Raw genomic sequence first — 16140 nt, 5'->3', positions numbered from 1 at the left:
GGGAAGTCAGGGACTCCACATGCTTTGGGGGGTGGAGTTTGTACCAGTCTTAAAGGGATAGATGATGGAGAGAATGGGCCCCCATAATCCCCTTCTCAGTGGGAGACACAGATGATCCAGATATGACTTAGGAGGTTCTCAGGCCTCATGGGTGGCTAAGTGTTCAACCACCAGCTTTGGGGTGGGAGAGTGCTGGTTGATAGTGTGTGCTGATTCCCCTGGTGTAAATACTTCCACCATGGCCAATTCCAAGTCCACTGGTTTACAGAGCCCCCGAACATTTCTGAGTTGGCTCCTTCACATCATTAGATGTGGCATGAGAGGGCGACTCCCACATGTGTGAAGTGCCCAGCCATTCCCAGAGGCCCTGGGCACAGGGTGGATCCCCCCACCCCCGCCCTACTCACCTGTAGTATGGATCCACGATAGAAATGAGAAAGACATAGATGCCATTCCTTTGGTCAAAAATTATCTTGTTGTCTGTTGGACCTCCCATGATCTGATATGGGACGTTCGGCCATCGCAAGGGAGAGTCTTTGATGTATTGGTGGCAGCTCATGTAATTCTGGGAGGAGGACAGGGGGTGCCCACTGGCCTGCTAGCACCACAGCCAGGCCCCCCTCGCTCCCCAACCACGCAGGGGGCAGGCCAGGCCCCCGTGCTCCCTGGGTGGGCCCCGTGCTCCCGATCCCTCTGGAGGCGGCTATGGGCGCCAGTCAGCTTCACCCCTCCCTCTGCTCTCCCGGCATTTGTGCAACATTGTGGATGTACAGTCGAGTGAGTGTGTGCTCTAAAACCTCACTGTGTCCTGTGAATTTCACAGCGGTACAAAGAACCCACACAGCCTCAATCGGTTTGGCTCAGTGGATAGAGCATCGGCCTGCAGGCTGAGGGGTCCCAGGTTCGATTCCAGTCAAGGGCATGTACCTTGGTTGCGGGCACATGCTCAGTAGGGGGATGTGCCTGCAACCTGATCAATGTCTCTCTCTCATCAATGTTTCTATCCCTCTCCCATCCTCTCAGTAAAAAAACAAAAAACAAAACAAAACCCACACATATATTTAAAACAAACAAACAAAACCCCACACAAGTAAAACCAATGTCACGGACAAAACAGATGACCAAATTCACATGACAGGAGGGGGTATAAAGAAAGGAGCCACGCCCTGGCTGGGTGACGGAGTTGGTTGGAGCACTGTCCCATGCACCAAAAGGTTGCGGGTTTGATCCCCAGTCGGGGCATGTAGGGGAGGCCACCAGTGGATGTTTCTCACATCAATGTTTCTCCCTCTCTCTAAAAAATCATTGAAACAAAACCCATGTCCTCCAGTGAGGATGTTAAAAAGGAGCCAAGAATCCGCAGGCAGGAGTGGGCCCAGGTGTGGGAAGCCAGCATCGCCCTCAGTAGTGGTGCTGCGTTGCGCTGTCTGTGCCTCCTGACAGCGACACTGGAGTTGAGGGGCTCAGTCGATGGACATTATCAATGTGCATCCCAAAGGACTGATGCCATTTCTTCTGTTCCCTGACATATGTGTGTCCATTGTGTACAAACCAATGCGCATGATAGAAATGCTCGCTGAGGGGAATGTGGTCAGCCCCTTAGAAAGGGGCATTTGGGTGGTTCTAGAACATGATCAGCAATGCCCACAGCTCTGAATGTTTGGCCAAAGCCCTCGGGAGAGATTGCCAAAGAAGTAATAGGTCTTACATCGCCATTGTGCTCCCCACCTGCTGTGGACTGAATACTGGTTTCCACCCCCCTCCCCCCCGCAAATTCACATGTTAAAACCCAACCCCCAGGGGGATGGTGCGAGGAGATGGGGACTCTGAGAGGAAATTAGATCCTAAAGATGTGCCCCTACGGAAGGACCTCTCCCCCCGGCCCCGTGAGGTGCAGGGAGAGGACAGTCACTTAGGAACCAGGAGGTGGCCTCTTACCAGACACCGGGTCTGCAGCACCTTGACCTTGACCTCCAGCCCCCAGGATGGAGAGAGTAAATGTTACTGTCCATCGCCCGGCTCTGGTATTCTGTGCCAGCAGCCAGACAGACCCAGATAACCCTAACTGGGTGCGTGTGCTCTGTGGTCACCATGGGACTGGTGACTTGGGTGGTGTGGAAAGAACGGGGGAGGGACTGCTACCTCTCGGTCCCAGGCGAAGGGCCGCCCCCTGGCTTTCCCCCGGATGGTGGTCCAGTTCTGCGGCTGGGAGTTGCACATGGCGGAGTCCGCCGTCAGGGAGTACGTGTACGTGAACAGCCCGTTCACCTCCAGCATGACGTACTCGGCATTCACAACCTCCTGGAACTTTCCTTCCCGCCACCTAGGATGCACACAGAGCGCTGGGGGCGCGCAGGGAGGAGGCAGCCCCGGGGATTAGGAGACCCTTCTGGGGGCGTGTGAGCAGCAAAGAGGAGCCCCCTCCCTGACAGTCGCAGATGGTCACCCGGTGGACGCAGCAGAGGCAGGTAGGACAGGGGGAAGGGGGCAGGCACTGACGAGTTCCCTGGGGTCTCTGGGGAGGAGACAAATGACAGAGCCTGGGAGAAACGACTGTGATGTCCTATTGCCGAATGATGTCACTTGTTAGAGGCATCGATTAATTAATAATAAGCCATGAGTGACACCCTTCACACCAGCCCCCTGAGAGTCTCCTGCCCGCAGCTGCCAGTGTGCAGCAGGCAGCCATCTGGGCTGGGAATGAGGGCTGTGTGTGCTAAGCCGCTGTGGCTCCCGCCAGCGTGGAGCTCACCTCCTCCAACCAGACCCTCCCTGCCCCCACCCCGCTCACACACCCACGTGGCAGCTCTGGGTTGGGGCTCAGGCTGTGTGTCCGGCAGGGGCGTTCCCGGGGCGTGGACTGGGACCAGGTGGAACGAAGACGCGATGGGCTGACGAGCCCAAGGCTTACAGGTGCGCGTTCCGTCTGGGACCGCCTCGTAGTCTGGGATGTGCCCCAGGTGTGCTCCTTTCAATTCGCTCCCACCCAGCAGCGGGCACGCCCGGTGCCCAGGCTGCGTGCCCAGTGCCCAGGGGCCGCTGGAGCTCCCGGCTGCCCACCTGGTGGCCCAGGGTGATGGGCATTTCCACCACCGCAGAGACCTGGCCAGCCCCCGGGTCTGTGCTGAAGTGACCTTACCGGACCATCCATCACTCGTAAAAATGTAGACATGACACGGAAGTGTGTCCCCCCAAGTTCTGATGTTGGAGCCCTAACCCCCAGGTGACTCTGGAGGTGGGCCCTGACCCGGGGGAAGAGGAGACGAGGGGCTCACTGGCTCCCGCCACCTGAGGACACACAGGGAGGCCGTGGGGAACCCGCCCTGCCGGCGCCTTGTTCTTGGACTTCGGGCCCCAGGACTGCGAGAGTCATGTCTGACGTCTAAGCCCCCCAGTCCCTGGAATGTTGTCATGGCCGAGGGAGGTAAGACGGTGGGCGCACAGGGGCTGTCTGAGCTGAGAGCTAAGGAGGAAAGGCAAGAACGGGGTAGGGAGAGGGCACAGGTGGGCACAGGGCCTGTGGGACTGGAGGGGTCAGGAGATAGGAGGGGCTGGAGGAGGGCTGGAGGGGCCGGGGGTAGGGAGGATGGGAATGGGGACAGGAGAGGCGGGTGTGTGTGTGTGTGTGTGTGTGTGTGTGTGTGTGTGTGTGTCTGTGTGGAGAGACGGGTGGAGAGGGCTGAGGGGAGACTGAGCTTTACCCAAGGGCGATGGGGGTCCCTGAAGGGCCAGGCAGGGCGGAGAGCGGGGAGCAGGGAGCTTACAGTTCCACCACGGGCTTCCAGGGCCTGTCGTAGTGGATGAGGAGGGGACAACCCAGCTTCTCGTAAGGGTAGTGCACCAGCAGGTCCTTGGTGGCCCTCTGGCCCCGGAAGCTGCGGTCGTAGGCTTCCCTGAGCAGAGAGGGGGCAGGGGTGAGGTCCCTCCGGGCAGCCCCGATGCCCCCACCCCCTCCTCCCAGGCTCAGCTGCTTCCAGTGGAGGGGAATCTGAGGAGGGGGTCAGGGTTAACTCTGGGGGTCCGCTTGGCTGTGCTCCAGAACCTGGAGGTGTGGTCAGGCATTTTTCTGATGTTTCCATGAGAGTGCTTTTGGGGACGAAATTAGCATTTCAATCAGTTGGACTCAGTAGAGTGCCCTCCCCAATGCAGGTGCATTCAAAGGCCTTAATAGGAACAACGTGTGCCTTCTCTCCCGCCCCCTCCCTCCCTCGCTGTCTCTCTGTGTCTCACACAGCCTGTTGCTCCTCTTTCCGTGGAGACCCCTGACTCACATTCCTTTGTGCCTCACGAGGTCTGACTGTAGCCACACTGGTCAGTAAGCCCAATTTGGGCCTTTTTGGGCCTTGGCTGTGGCCCTGGACAGCTGACCGACTTTGGGCGTGTGTCCAAGGCCATGGCTTCTCCCAGCGGGGGGCCTGCACCAGCACAGAGGGGCTCCCCGAGCCTGGGGCTGAGAAGGCCGAGCCCCTCCCATGCCCGCTTGGGGGTGCAGCTTGGCTCGCCACCCCCTCCTGCTCTGGCTGCCGGTGTCTGGCCCACACTCCGAGCTCAGAAGAGCAGGCGGCCGGGCTCCCTGGGCTGGCAGCGCAGGGCAGGGTCTGTAAGATGGGGGTGGTCACAGGAGGGAGGGGCGAAGGAAAACTCGGCTCACTTCTCGATGACGTAGCTGTAATTGTCCTGAAGGGCCACAGGGTCAAGGTAGCCTTTGTAACAGGCTGAGATTTCCCTGAAAAGCAACCAAAGGCGGTGAGGAGCTGCTGACCCCGCCCAGAACCCAAGCAGCAGGAAGTCTTCCCTGTGACATATAAGCCCCACCGGTTTGACATTCAAGTCCTTTCTTTCTGGTTCTCCTAGAAGTTCCAGGCCTGTCTCACCCGAGGATATTTTTCCATTGATTTTTACAGAGAGTGGCATGGAGGGAGAGGACAGGGGAGGCAGGTGGGGCCGGGGAGAGAAACACTGGTGAGAGACACGTTTATTGGTTGCTTCCTTTATGGGCCTGGGATCGAACTTCTCAGCACGCTCGCCAGCCTTCTTGGTTAGACGTGCCTTTGCCCATTTTTGTCTGTTCATTTATCTCTCTCTCTCTCTCTCTCTCTCTCTCTCTAATTTATGGATTTTCAGGTAGAGGAAGGGAACAAGAGAGAAAGAAACACGGATTTGCTGTCCCACTTATTTGTGTGTTCATTGGCTGTTTCTTGTATGTGTCCTGACCAGGATCGAACCCACAACCTTGGCATATCGGGACCACGCTCTAACTACCCTGCCAGGGCTTTCTCTCTCCCTTTTTAAATTGATTTGTAAGAATCCTTTATAAATTCTGGCTACAAGCCCTTTGCTGGTTACATTTGTGGCAAATATCTCCCCACTCTCTAAGGCAAAAGTTTTTAAATATTGTGCTAAGAACATATCCTGCACACGTGTTCTAAATAAGCAATTTGCTGCTTCAATAAAGTGTTTCCACGGGGAGGGTCAGCACCTGAGTGTGTAATTGCCTTGTGCAGGGAGCGCTCAAGTCCGGTCCTGATGAGTCTTGGAGCCAATTGCAAAGTGTGGACGGCTCCTGGGGCAGCCAACGCCAGGGCCCTGGGAGTACTTCCACCAGGGGTGCTGGCAGATTAGGTTGACCCTGCCTGAAGGGCAAAGGGCTGGTAATTTGGCCGATCTTCAGACTTTGTTGTTGTTTTTTTAGATTATATATTTTTTTATTGATTTCAGAGAGGAAAGGAGAGGGAGGGAGATATAGAAACATCAATGATGAGAGAGCTATTGATTGACTGCCTCCTGCACGCTCCCCACTGGTGATGGAGCCTGCAACCTGGGCACGTGCCCTGACCTGGAATCGTACCACGACCCCCTGGTTCTAGGTTGATGCTCAATCACTGAGCCATGCCGGCCAGGCCAGACTTTATTTTGAGAGGGCAGGGCGGGGCGAGGGTGGGCTCCTCACTCCACTGTGGAGCAGGGCGGAGTTATCCTCCATTCTGTAACTGAACCCTAGCCCTCACCCAACCAATCAGGGTTAGCCGAGGCAGTGACATCACCACCGACCGGAGTAAACCCCTGGACTGGGCGAAATTCGCTCTCTTCCGCCATGCTGCTGGCGTGAGTGGGAGGAGCCCATGCTAGCATGGAACAGGCTCTTCTGTTTATTGCATCGGACTCGGCTCCCTGGTGGTCCTTGGGGATCACGAAGTCTGGGTGTAACAATTTTTTCTTGGATTCTCATGGCCTCATTCCCTGTGGTAATGATGGATACTAGAGGCAAAGTTCCCAAAATATTCATCAAGCAATGAAAACAAAAAACCTGGCATGATTTTGATTAAAATGAGAAATTAAGGAATTCAAAGAAAGGACTAGGATGAGCAAAATGACTTGGTGAATGTCACCAAGTTGGTGAAGGAGGAGGACCACTGGGCAAGAAACTCCAACCTAAGCCAATAGCATAGACTAGAGCCTGTTTATGGTGGAAATGGTGAGCGGACACGGGTACACAAGATGCAGCAGCAACTCCAGCAACTGTGGTGCCATGGTGACCAGTCCCACCCCATCCCTGTACCTCACCCCCCACCACCCCAATGGCAGTAACACACTTACTTCTGAACAACGATCTTTTTCTTCAAGTCACAGCCAATGGAAATGAGCGCTGTCTGGAGAGAGAGAGAGAGAGAGAGAGAGAGAGAGAGAGAGGGAGAGAACCAGATCAGTGAGGGCCATGAATAGCCCAGCCACACAGAAGAACAGTCAGGACACACTGGCACAGGAGCTCACTGTGACTATGACTGGCCCCACGGAGGTCGGGCCCTAAGAGCCTGCTGAGCACTGGGACACAGCTGAGGTCCCCCCACTGCTGACCTAGCTCTTAGGAGTTTTGAAGAGACCAGAACCCAATTTATAAACTCTGCACAGTGTTTGGTATACACAGCACAAGGGAAGTAGGGAGAGAGGAAGGGAGGAAGGGAGGTGGAGGGAGGGGGGAAGAGGTTACAATGAATAAACAGAAAGGAGAAAAGAGAAAGACCAACATGGGATCAGCCTGACAGCCTTAGGGATGTGCTTCTGAAACTGGGGTGTGGCGGCACCCTCAGTGACCTACTAGGGAACCTAAACCCACAGGACAGGGAGACTGTTATTTGAAAAGACAAACATGGGCTTAACCATAAACAGAATGCAAGATTTGTATCAACTTTTTAAAAATTGTGGTAAATAGACAATATAAACTTTAGCATCTTTTTAAATATATATTTCTATTAATTTGAGAGAGAGAGAGAGAGAGAGAGAGAGAGGAACATCAATGATGAGAAAGAACCATTGACCGGAGGCCTCCTGCACGCCCCCTACTGGGGATCAGTCTGCACCTGGACATGTGTCCTTGACTGGAATCAAACCCAGGACCCTTAAGTCCGAAGGCCGACGCTCCATCCACTGAGCCAAGGAGGGTGTTCTGTTCCTTGGGTCCATCTTCTTAGTGCCCTCACCACTGCAGTGACTATATTTTCTTCTCGTTGTCATCTTGATGCCCTGGCACCTGGGGCCTTGCTGACAGGACCCCCCCCCCCCCCAGGGCTGGCTAGTTCATATAGATGGCAAATATTCACCCGAGAACACCGTCCTCCATTGCAAACCAACCAATCCAGAACCAGTTTTTTCTCTTAGGAGCTGTTAGCTGAGTCACCAGGGGCTGACGGCACGTGACCCACAAGGACCAGGATTGATGCATCTGCTCCGAGGTGGTCCTCATGAGCGGCAGCCCTGGGCGATAGCTGAGGAGGGGGAGGACCCAGCACTGGGGAGGATCACCTGCCTTTCCACATCCTGAATGTGGGCTTGGCCAGCCCCTCAGGGAAACGTCAGACGTCAAACGTAACACCAATGACAAAGGATAGGGGTGGCAAAGGCGTGGGACATACCAGTGGCTGGAGGTCCACGCACGAAATTTCCTTGTTGGCTATGTCCACGGTGATGGTGGACATTGTGGGTTTCTTTATGCTGGAAAGCAAAAGGAACTTGTTGGTTATTGTACAATGGTGTCTCAGTAGAAAGAATGAGCACATGCCCTGACAGGAATCAAACTATGACCTCCTGATTCGCAGGTGGATGCTCAATGGCTGAAGCACACCGGCCGGGCTACCCTCCCTATGTTAATCATTCTTACCTTACCATCTTCCAAGAAAGGGGCGTCTCAAACTTGGTTTTGCTTTCCTGGCTCCTGTTAAGAGAACCCCACAGACATCCTGGGCCGCCCGCCAGTCTGAGTAATGACATACCTGGAGGTGAAGTTGGGGTCAGCCCTGCCCCACAATTGCTGCTGCTTCAGGGAAATCTTCTGTGGGATGAGAGAGAAAACCCTGTGCCACAGTGGGACAGCCTGGGTCAGTCCCAAGTTTGGTGTTTGGAGGGGAAGAGAGAGGAGGGGGCACTGGGAGGAGGAGCCTGGAGACGTCCAGACCTCTCCCATGAAAGGCTTCTGGAAACTCATGGAAATGGCCACCTCAAGCTCCTTTGTTCCCTGTTGCCTTTGCCCTGGCAGTAGTGTGAAGTGTAACTTTGTTCCCTGTCTCATTTCTCCCGGAAGTGACAAGAACTGGTCCAAAGAGTTCTGCTAGCTGAGCTGGGGGTCCTAGGCTTCTGTGCACAAGTCCAAATGCTGTGATGTGACCCATGAGGCCTGGCTCAGACCTACAGACCCCCGGGCCATATACCCCTGTCCTTCCCGTCCCTGTGGCTCCCCCATTCTGACACCTCAGTTACCAGCTAATAGGGACCTCCTCCTTCCTGGGGCTGGGTAAGCTTCCCGGCCATGTCCTCTGTGCCTCTCCCTGTGTCCCCTTAATGACATCACTTGCTTAGCTGAGTGCTGCCTGCCTGAGTTGGGGATGAGCTGGGAATGTTTCCTCCAAATTCTGCAGCACCTAATGCAGGTGCATGCAAGGAAGGAAAGGAGGAAGGAGGGTCAGGCGCAGAAATGACCATGGGTGTGGACTCGGGAGGGGTGGTCAAAGTCGTGCCCTTCACCTCATTGACCCTGGTGTGGGGAGTGGGCGTGGCTCACCAGCCTGTGCTTGGTGTTCCCATCATAGGTGTAGTCAACTTCTTGGTTGAAGACATTAAGCCCCAAAGAGTGGGGATTGCTCACCATAGCCTGGGGAGGGGACAGAAGGGGCATCAGGGGTGACACCAGCAAATGTAGCTGCCAGTCCTATCCCCAGATGTTCCCCCACCTCATCCTCAGCCCTTAGCTGTGGCCTCTAAGCCTCGAGCTACTGAGCTGCTGCTGCAGGGCCCAGCCCCGGCCCTTGCACGAGGAGCAGCCAGGGCCTGACCTGCAGAGGGAGGCCCAGATGAGAGACCCCTGGATGAGAGCCAGCACCAGCCTGGCGTTTCCTCACTGGCCCTGGTCCTGGCACTAACCTGGCCCCCAATTTCCAGGCTTGGACACTTGTGTTCCAGGCCCAGGACACCTGTCATTCTGCGTGAGGGAGGGCTGTGGGTCAAGGCTCTGCTAAGAAGAGAAGGAACTTGTAGAAAGCACGTGGGCAGCTGAAGGGTAGAGAAGGGGGCACGGAGCTCTGGTGAAAGGAGCCCTGGCACACAGCTCCCAGACACGCAGAGGCTAGTTGAGGAGAAAAAGACAGATTCTATGGGTTTCGTGAGTGAGTACTCTCCATGGGAGTCCGGGAACAATGGGGCAATGGGTACAAGGCGAGAGGTCAAGGATGCCGGGAACATCACGTGTTGGAAACACTCGTCCAGCCGGGCTGGTGTGGCTCAGTGCACTGAGCATCATCACATGCACCGAGAGGTCGCCGGCTTCATTCTGGTTCAGGGCACATGCCCAGGCTGTGGGCTTAGTCCCCAGTGGGGGAAGGGGGTTGTGCAGGAGACAATCGATCAATGTTTCTCTCTCCCTCCTTCCCCCCCCCCTATCAAATCAATAATCACACATCTAAGGGAAAAGAAGAAACACTGTCCGACAGATAAGAGGATGTCCTTACGAGTGGGACAGGGGATGTGCCTGGCCGGGGTATCATCACGGCGGTCAACTCCAATTTGCTGTTCATATCAATGGTATACATTTTATTGTCAAAGTCGCCTTCCAGTACTTCTACCTAGTTAGAAATGTTAAAAAAAAAAAAAAAAGTAATAAAATGAAGTGTTGTTCCCCAAAAAGAAAAGGGCAAAATGTGAGAGGTCAGCGGTCACCCCGAGGGATGGAACCTTCTAGTCTTGTGGGTGCAGCAGCCTGGACCGCAAATTGAACAGTCAACCTTTTGGTGTATAGGACAACCCTCCAACCAATGGAGCCACAGTGCCTGGGCAAATTCAGTGGATTCTAGAGCACTGAAAGATGGGATGAGGTTGTTGGACAAGACAGGCTCACAGATGGCATTTCCTTGGGCATGTAAATTGGTGCAGTCACAATAAAAAATAGTGTAGAGCCCTAGCTGGTTTGGCTCAGTGGGTAGAGGATCAGCCTGCAGACTGAAGGGTCTCAGGTTTGATTCTAGTCAAGGGCACATGCCTGGCTTGCGGGCTCAATCCCCAGTAGGGGTGCATGCAGGAGGCAGCCATTCAATAATCCTCTCTTATCATTGATGTTTCTATCTCTCTTCCCTTTCTCTTCCTCTCTGAAATCAATAAAAATATATTTTAGTCCTGACGGGTTTGGCTCAGTGAATAAATAGAGCATTGGCCTGTGGACTGAAGGGTCCTAGGTTCGATTCTGGTAAAAGGCATGTACCTTGGTTGCAGGCACATCCCTAGTGAGGCAGTTGATGTTTCATCGATGTTTCTAACTTTCTATCCCTCTCCCTTCTTCTCTGTAAAAAAACAATAAAATATATTTAAATTGTATGAAAAGTCTTAAAAAAAATTAAACATCGAACTGTCATCTGTCCTGGAAATTCCACTTCTGGATATTTAGCTGAAGGAAATGAAATCCCTATATCGAATGGATATATGCACCCCCATCTTCATTACAGTGTATTCGCAATAGCCACGGCATGAAAACAATGTGTGTCCATCAGTGAGTAAACAGATAAGAAGATGCAGTGTGTATCTATATCTATATCCACATTGAAATGTTATCCAGCCTCAAAAAGGAGATTCTGCCATTTGTGACAAGGTGGAAAGACCTTGAGGGTATTATGTGGAGTGAAATAAGCCAGCAAAAGACAAATGCTATATGACCTTACTTAGTGTGGAATCTAAAAATGTCAAACTCACAGAACCAGAGAACAGATTGGTGGCTGCCAGAGGCAGGGGCTGGAGGGTGGACGAAATGAGTGATGGGGGTCAAAAGATACAACCTTCCAGTTATAAGACACTAGGGATACTGAACCCAGTTTGGCTCAGTGGATAGAACATCGGCCTGCAGACTGAAGGTCCCAGGTTCAATTCCGGTCAAGGGTATGTGCCTTGGTTGTGGGCACATTCCCAGTGGGGGATGTGCAGGAGGCATCTGATTGATGTTTCTCTCTCATCAATGTTTCTAACTCTCTCTCTCTTCCTCTCCCTTCCTCTCTGTAAAAAAATCAATAAAATATATATTTTTAAAAGATACTAGGGATGTGATATATATAGCATGGAGACTATAGTTAACAATACTTATTGCATATTTGAAAGTTGCTAAGAGTAGATCTTAAAAATTTTCATCACAAGAAAAGAAATTTGGCCCGGCTAACATGCTCAGTGGTTGAGCATCTACCTATGAACCAAGAGGTCATGGTTTGATTCCCAGTCAGGGCACATGCCCAGGCTGGATCCCCAGTGTGAGGTGTGCAGAAACAGCCTATCAATGATTCTCCCTCTCCCTTCCTTACTGAAATCAATAAAAATAAATTTATAACTATGTGTGGTGATGAATGTTAACTATGTTTACTGTGGTGAGCATTTTATAACATTAACATACATCAAATCATTATGTTGTAGACTTGAAACTAATATAATGTTCTATAGTATGTCAATAATATCTCATTGATCCTGGCTGGTTAGCTCAGTTGGTAAGAGTGTTGTCCTCACATGCCAGGGTTGTGGGTTCAATCCCCGATCAGGGCACATACAAAAATCGAGCAATGAATACAGTATATGAATAAGTGGAACTACAAATCAATAGTGTTTCTCTCTCTCTCTCTCTCTCTCTCTCTCTCTCTCTCTCTCCTCTCCTCTCTAAAATCAATAAATAAAATTTTTAAAATGTTTCATTAAAAGTGGAAAAAACTTTAAACATGAAGTTAGAAAAATTTTTCTTGTATTTCTTTTTTTTTTATAAATATTTTTAAATATATTTTATTGATTTTTTTACAGAGAAGAAGAGAGAGGGACAGAGAGTTAGAAACTTTGATGAGAGAGAATCATCAATCAGCTGCCTCTTGCACACCCCCTACTGGAGATGTGTCCGCAACCAAGGTACATGCCCTTGACCGGAATCGAACCTGGGACGTTGTAGTTCCCAGGCCGACGCTCTATCCACTGAGCCAAACCGGTTTCAGCCTTTCTTGTATTTCTGATCATGTGATTTCTAGGGACTACAAAGATGGATTCTGGGAGCCTAAAGAAGACATTTTACTATTTCTCTCCAGCAGCTACTCCCCCTTCCTAAGTGTATCCCCTGTTTCCTTTGGGACTATCCTGAGTTTCCTTTGGCAAATCACCCTCTTGCACATCCTTGGATATGTGGCCTGGTGGGTGAACTGACTGCACCACTGTCTGTAGGAGTGAATTCTGATTGGCTCATCCTAACCTTGTGATTGGTTCAGGAATGGTTATGTCATCTCCCATGAGCCAATGAGATGTGGGAGACATGCTGGGCTTTCTCTTGGCTTCTCCAGGGCTCTGATGAGACTCTCTTCTTTCTTTCTTTCTTTCTTTCTTTCTTTCTTTCTTTCTTTCTTTCTTTCTTTCTTTCTTTCTTTCTTTCTTTTCCTTCCTTCCTTTCTTCTTCCTTCCTTCCTTTTCATTTTCCTTTTTTAAATACATATTCTTATTCGAACCTGGGACTCTTTAGTCCTCAGGCCAATGCTCTATCCACTGAGCCTAACCAGCTAGGGCTAGAGACCCCCTTTCTTGCCTGGGTACAGCATGAGTATGCCAGGTCTTCAGGGTCGGCTACAGCTTGCTGCCATGATATGAGAAAGCATGAAACATCCCAGCAGGCAGAGTGGAGAGGTGGAAAGAAGCCGGCTCCTGGTGGCATGACATCAGACACCAGATCAAGCCTCACCTGAAGTCTCCCCCTTTGGATGTTTTGGTCCTAGAGTCAATAATTGCCTTTCTGGTTTAAGGCCATTTATTTGGATTTTCCATCACTTGCAGAATAATGAGTCCAAATCAATATGTGCATATTCCTCTATTTCTATGACTTTCCTCTCTTTAATTAGTCTGCTTGACGGAGGTCAAAGCTGACCCCCCATGGCTCAGGGATAGCCTGAGCCCAAATGAATCTCCCTCCCTGGGGGCTCCAGGTAAGTTTCTGTGGAGCCAAGCCTTGTGGTCCTGACAACCAAATCTCCTACTTTCTTCTCTTCCAAGCAATTTGAGGGTTTGTTGACTTCTTTGTTACAAAGAGCACCTACTAAAAGTGAAATACGTTTCTATATGAAAGAATGAACAGGAACTACCAACAAGACGTGGGTGCCAGCCTTTGGGGCAGTGGTGGCTGACTGTCAGATCTAGTTGTTATGTGAAGTTTAGGCAGCCAACCCTACTTGGAGCTTGACATGTGGTTGCCAGACACAGATGCCCAACCCTGGGTCTCTGGGATTTGTGTGTGTGTGTGGGGGAGAGTTTAAGTGTCTTGAATATGGAGCTAAACAGTTATGATCACATACTTTGCAGACGTCAACTTTGAGTTGAGGGTCCATGAGAACTGCCTGGATATTCACCAAGCACTTCAGGAAATCAAAAGCTGGAAACTCCGAGTCAGGAATTGGGGTCACGATTTCAAGTATCCCCAGGGCACTGAACATCATGGCTGCCTGTTGGGACCAGATGTTTTGGTGTGGTAACTGGAGGGAAAAAAAAAAAAAAAAGTGATTCTGAAATCAGTTCATTCTAATTCTTTTATGAGGATTTAAATTTTGTCTTAAGATTTGGGTTTAGCCGGAACCGGTTTGGCTCAGCGGATAGAGCATCGGCCTGCGGACTGAAGGGTCCTGGGTTCGATTCTGGTCAAGGGCATGTACCTGGGTTGCGGGCACATCCCCATTGGGGGTGTGCAAGAGGCAGCTGGTCGATGTTTCTCTCTCATCGATGTTTCTAACTCTCTATCCCTCTCAATTCCTCTCTGTGTAAAATCAATAAAATATATTTTTTTTTAAATGATTTGGGTTTAAAGAAGGTAGACCAAACAAACAAACAAACAAACAGCAAAATTATAGGTACGCTTTGTTGAGATACCTACCCAAGTTTTACTCCTTCCTTGTGTTTAAATTAATCATGGAAACTGTGTTTCCTGTCAGAGAGGCTGCCTGCGGAATTTTTTTCTTTTTATTTATTTTTTCTTTTTTATATTTATTGATCTTTTACAGAGAGGAAGAGAGAGGGATAGAGAGTTAGAAACATCAATGGATGAGAGAGAAACATTAATCAGCTGCCTCCTGCACACCACCACTGGGAATATGCCTGCAACCAAGGCACATGCCCTTAACCAGAATCGAACCTGGGACCCTTAAATCCGCAGGCTGACGCTCTATCCACTGAGCCAAACTGATTGGGGGGATTTCTTTAAAAAAAAAAAAGTTGATTTTTTACAGAGAGGAAGGGAGAGGAATATAGAACTAGAAACATCGATGAGAGAGAAACATAGACCAACTGCCTCCTGCACAACCCCGACTGGGGATGTGCCCGCAACCAAGGTACATGCCCTTGCCCGGAATCAAACCTGGGATCCTTGAGTCCGCAGGCCGATGCTCTATCCACTGAGCCAAACTGACTTCAGCTGGGAGAGATTTCTTTTTTTTTTTCTTTTTCTTTTCTTTTTTAAAAAAATATATTTTATTGATTTTGTACAGAGAGGAAGGGAGAGAGATAGTTAGAAACATTGATGAGAGAGAGTCATCGATCAGCTGCCTCTTGCAAACACCCTACTGGGGATATGCCCGCAACCAAGGTATATGCCCTTGACCGGAATCGAACCCGGGACCTTTCAGTCCCCAAGCTGATGCTCTATCCATTGAGCCAAACCGGTTTCAGCTGGGAGGGATTTTTTTTTTTTTAATCAATCTTTATTGTTCATGTTGTTACAAAGGTTCCTCATTTCTTCCCCCCTCCACCAGGTTCCCACCCCACCCTCTGCCCCCTCCCCCTCCCCCATCATCCTCATCCATAGGTGCACAGTTCATGTTCAGTCTCTTCCTCCCTCCCTTTCCCGGATAGTAAATCCCTTTTCAGATAGTAAATCAGTTACTTAGCATTTTCTCATATCAATAATACCACCACATGCCCAATGATACATTTCATACAAAAGACATTTCCAAATAGGTCAACCAGCCTCATCCAGGCCCCACCCAAGGCACTCACAGATCAACACCCCAGCCCTATACTAACTCAACACATCCAGATCTAAGCCTTCATCACTTGATTCAGCAGACCCTCAAGTTCCCACAAAAGTTTCCAGCCATGTCTGAGAGGCAGCGTGGGGCAGGGGCAGGCGAGGAGCGAGCTGTTCCGGGCCTGGTGGCTCCGGGCCTGGCCTCTGTTGCTCTGGTTCGTTCCACAACCAGCTGCTCCGGGTTTGGTCACCGCTGCTCCCGACCCAGTTGCTTTGGACCTGGCTGCTGCTGCTCCGGGCCTGGCCACACCAGACCCGGCTGCTCTGGGCCCGGCTGCTCCGGGCCCAGCCGCTCCCAGCCTGGCAGCTGCTGCTCCGGGCCTGGCCGCTCTCAGCCTGGCAGCCGCTGCTCCGGGCCTGGCCGCTGGGAGGAATTTCTTAATAGGTCATGGACCTGCTTGGGGAGTTGGAAAAGCCACAGGATCTCTCCCCAGAAAACGCTGGCCATCAGAATGTCAGGGTTAAGGCTTCAAAGAGACAGTTCTGGTGCTAATGCCCCACACCAGTGATCCTGTCCTAACTCCACTGTCAGTCAACTGTCAGGAAATAGGGTGGCTGTAGATGTAACAGGAAAAACACTGAAGTAGCAG

General features: G+C 51.3%; 1 protein-coding gene across 1 annotated transcript in view; it reads right to left on the bottom strand.

Annotated features, from left to right (window-relative positions):
* CATSPERD (cation channel sperm associated auxiliary subunit delta) overlaps positions 1-16140 on the bottom strand; it is a 41429-nt gene that overhangs the window by 1107 nt on the left and 24182 nt on the right. The window contains exons 12-21 of the mRNA XM_036459525.2: positions 13830-14006; positions 9996-10109; positions 9053-9142; positions 8268-8326; positions 7911-7989; positions 6598-6650; positions 4652-4726; positions 3765-3893; positions 2143-2323; positions 408-565 (exon numbers count right to left, since the gene is read on the bottom strand). Of these exons, the coding sequence (XP_036315418.1) occupies positions 408-565; positions 2143-2323; positions 3765-3893; positions 4652-4726; positions 6598-6650; positions 7911-7989; positions 8268-8326; positions 9053-9142; positions 9996-10109; positions 13830-14006 (1115 nt within the window). The remainder of the gene's footprint in view (positions 1-407; positions 566-2142; positions 2324-3764; positions 3894-4651; positions 4727-6597; positions 6651-7910; positions 7990-8267; positions 8327-9052; positions 9143-9995; positions 10110-13829; positions 14007-16140) is intronic.

The sequence above is a fragment of the Pipistrellus kuhlii genome, unplaced genomic scaffold, assembly GCF_014108245.1.
Source record: "Pipistrellus kuhlii isolate mPipKuh1 unplaced genomic scaffold, mPipKuh1.p scaffold_m20_p_30, whole genome shotgun sequence".
NCBI lineage: Eukaryota > Metazoa > Chordata > Mammalia > Chiroptera > Vespertilionidae > Pipistrellus > Pipistrellus kuhlii.
The sequence above is the reverse complement of the archived record's forward strand: the minus strand, read 5'-3'. Positions and strand labels throughout refer to the sequence as shown.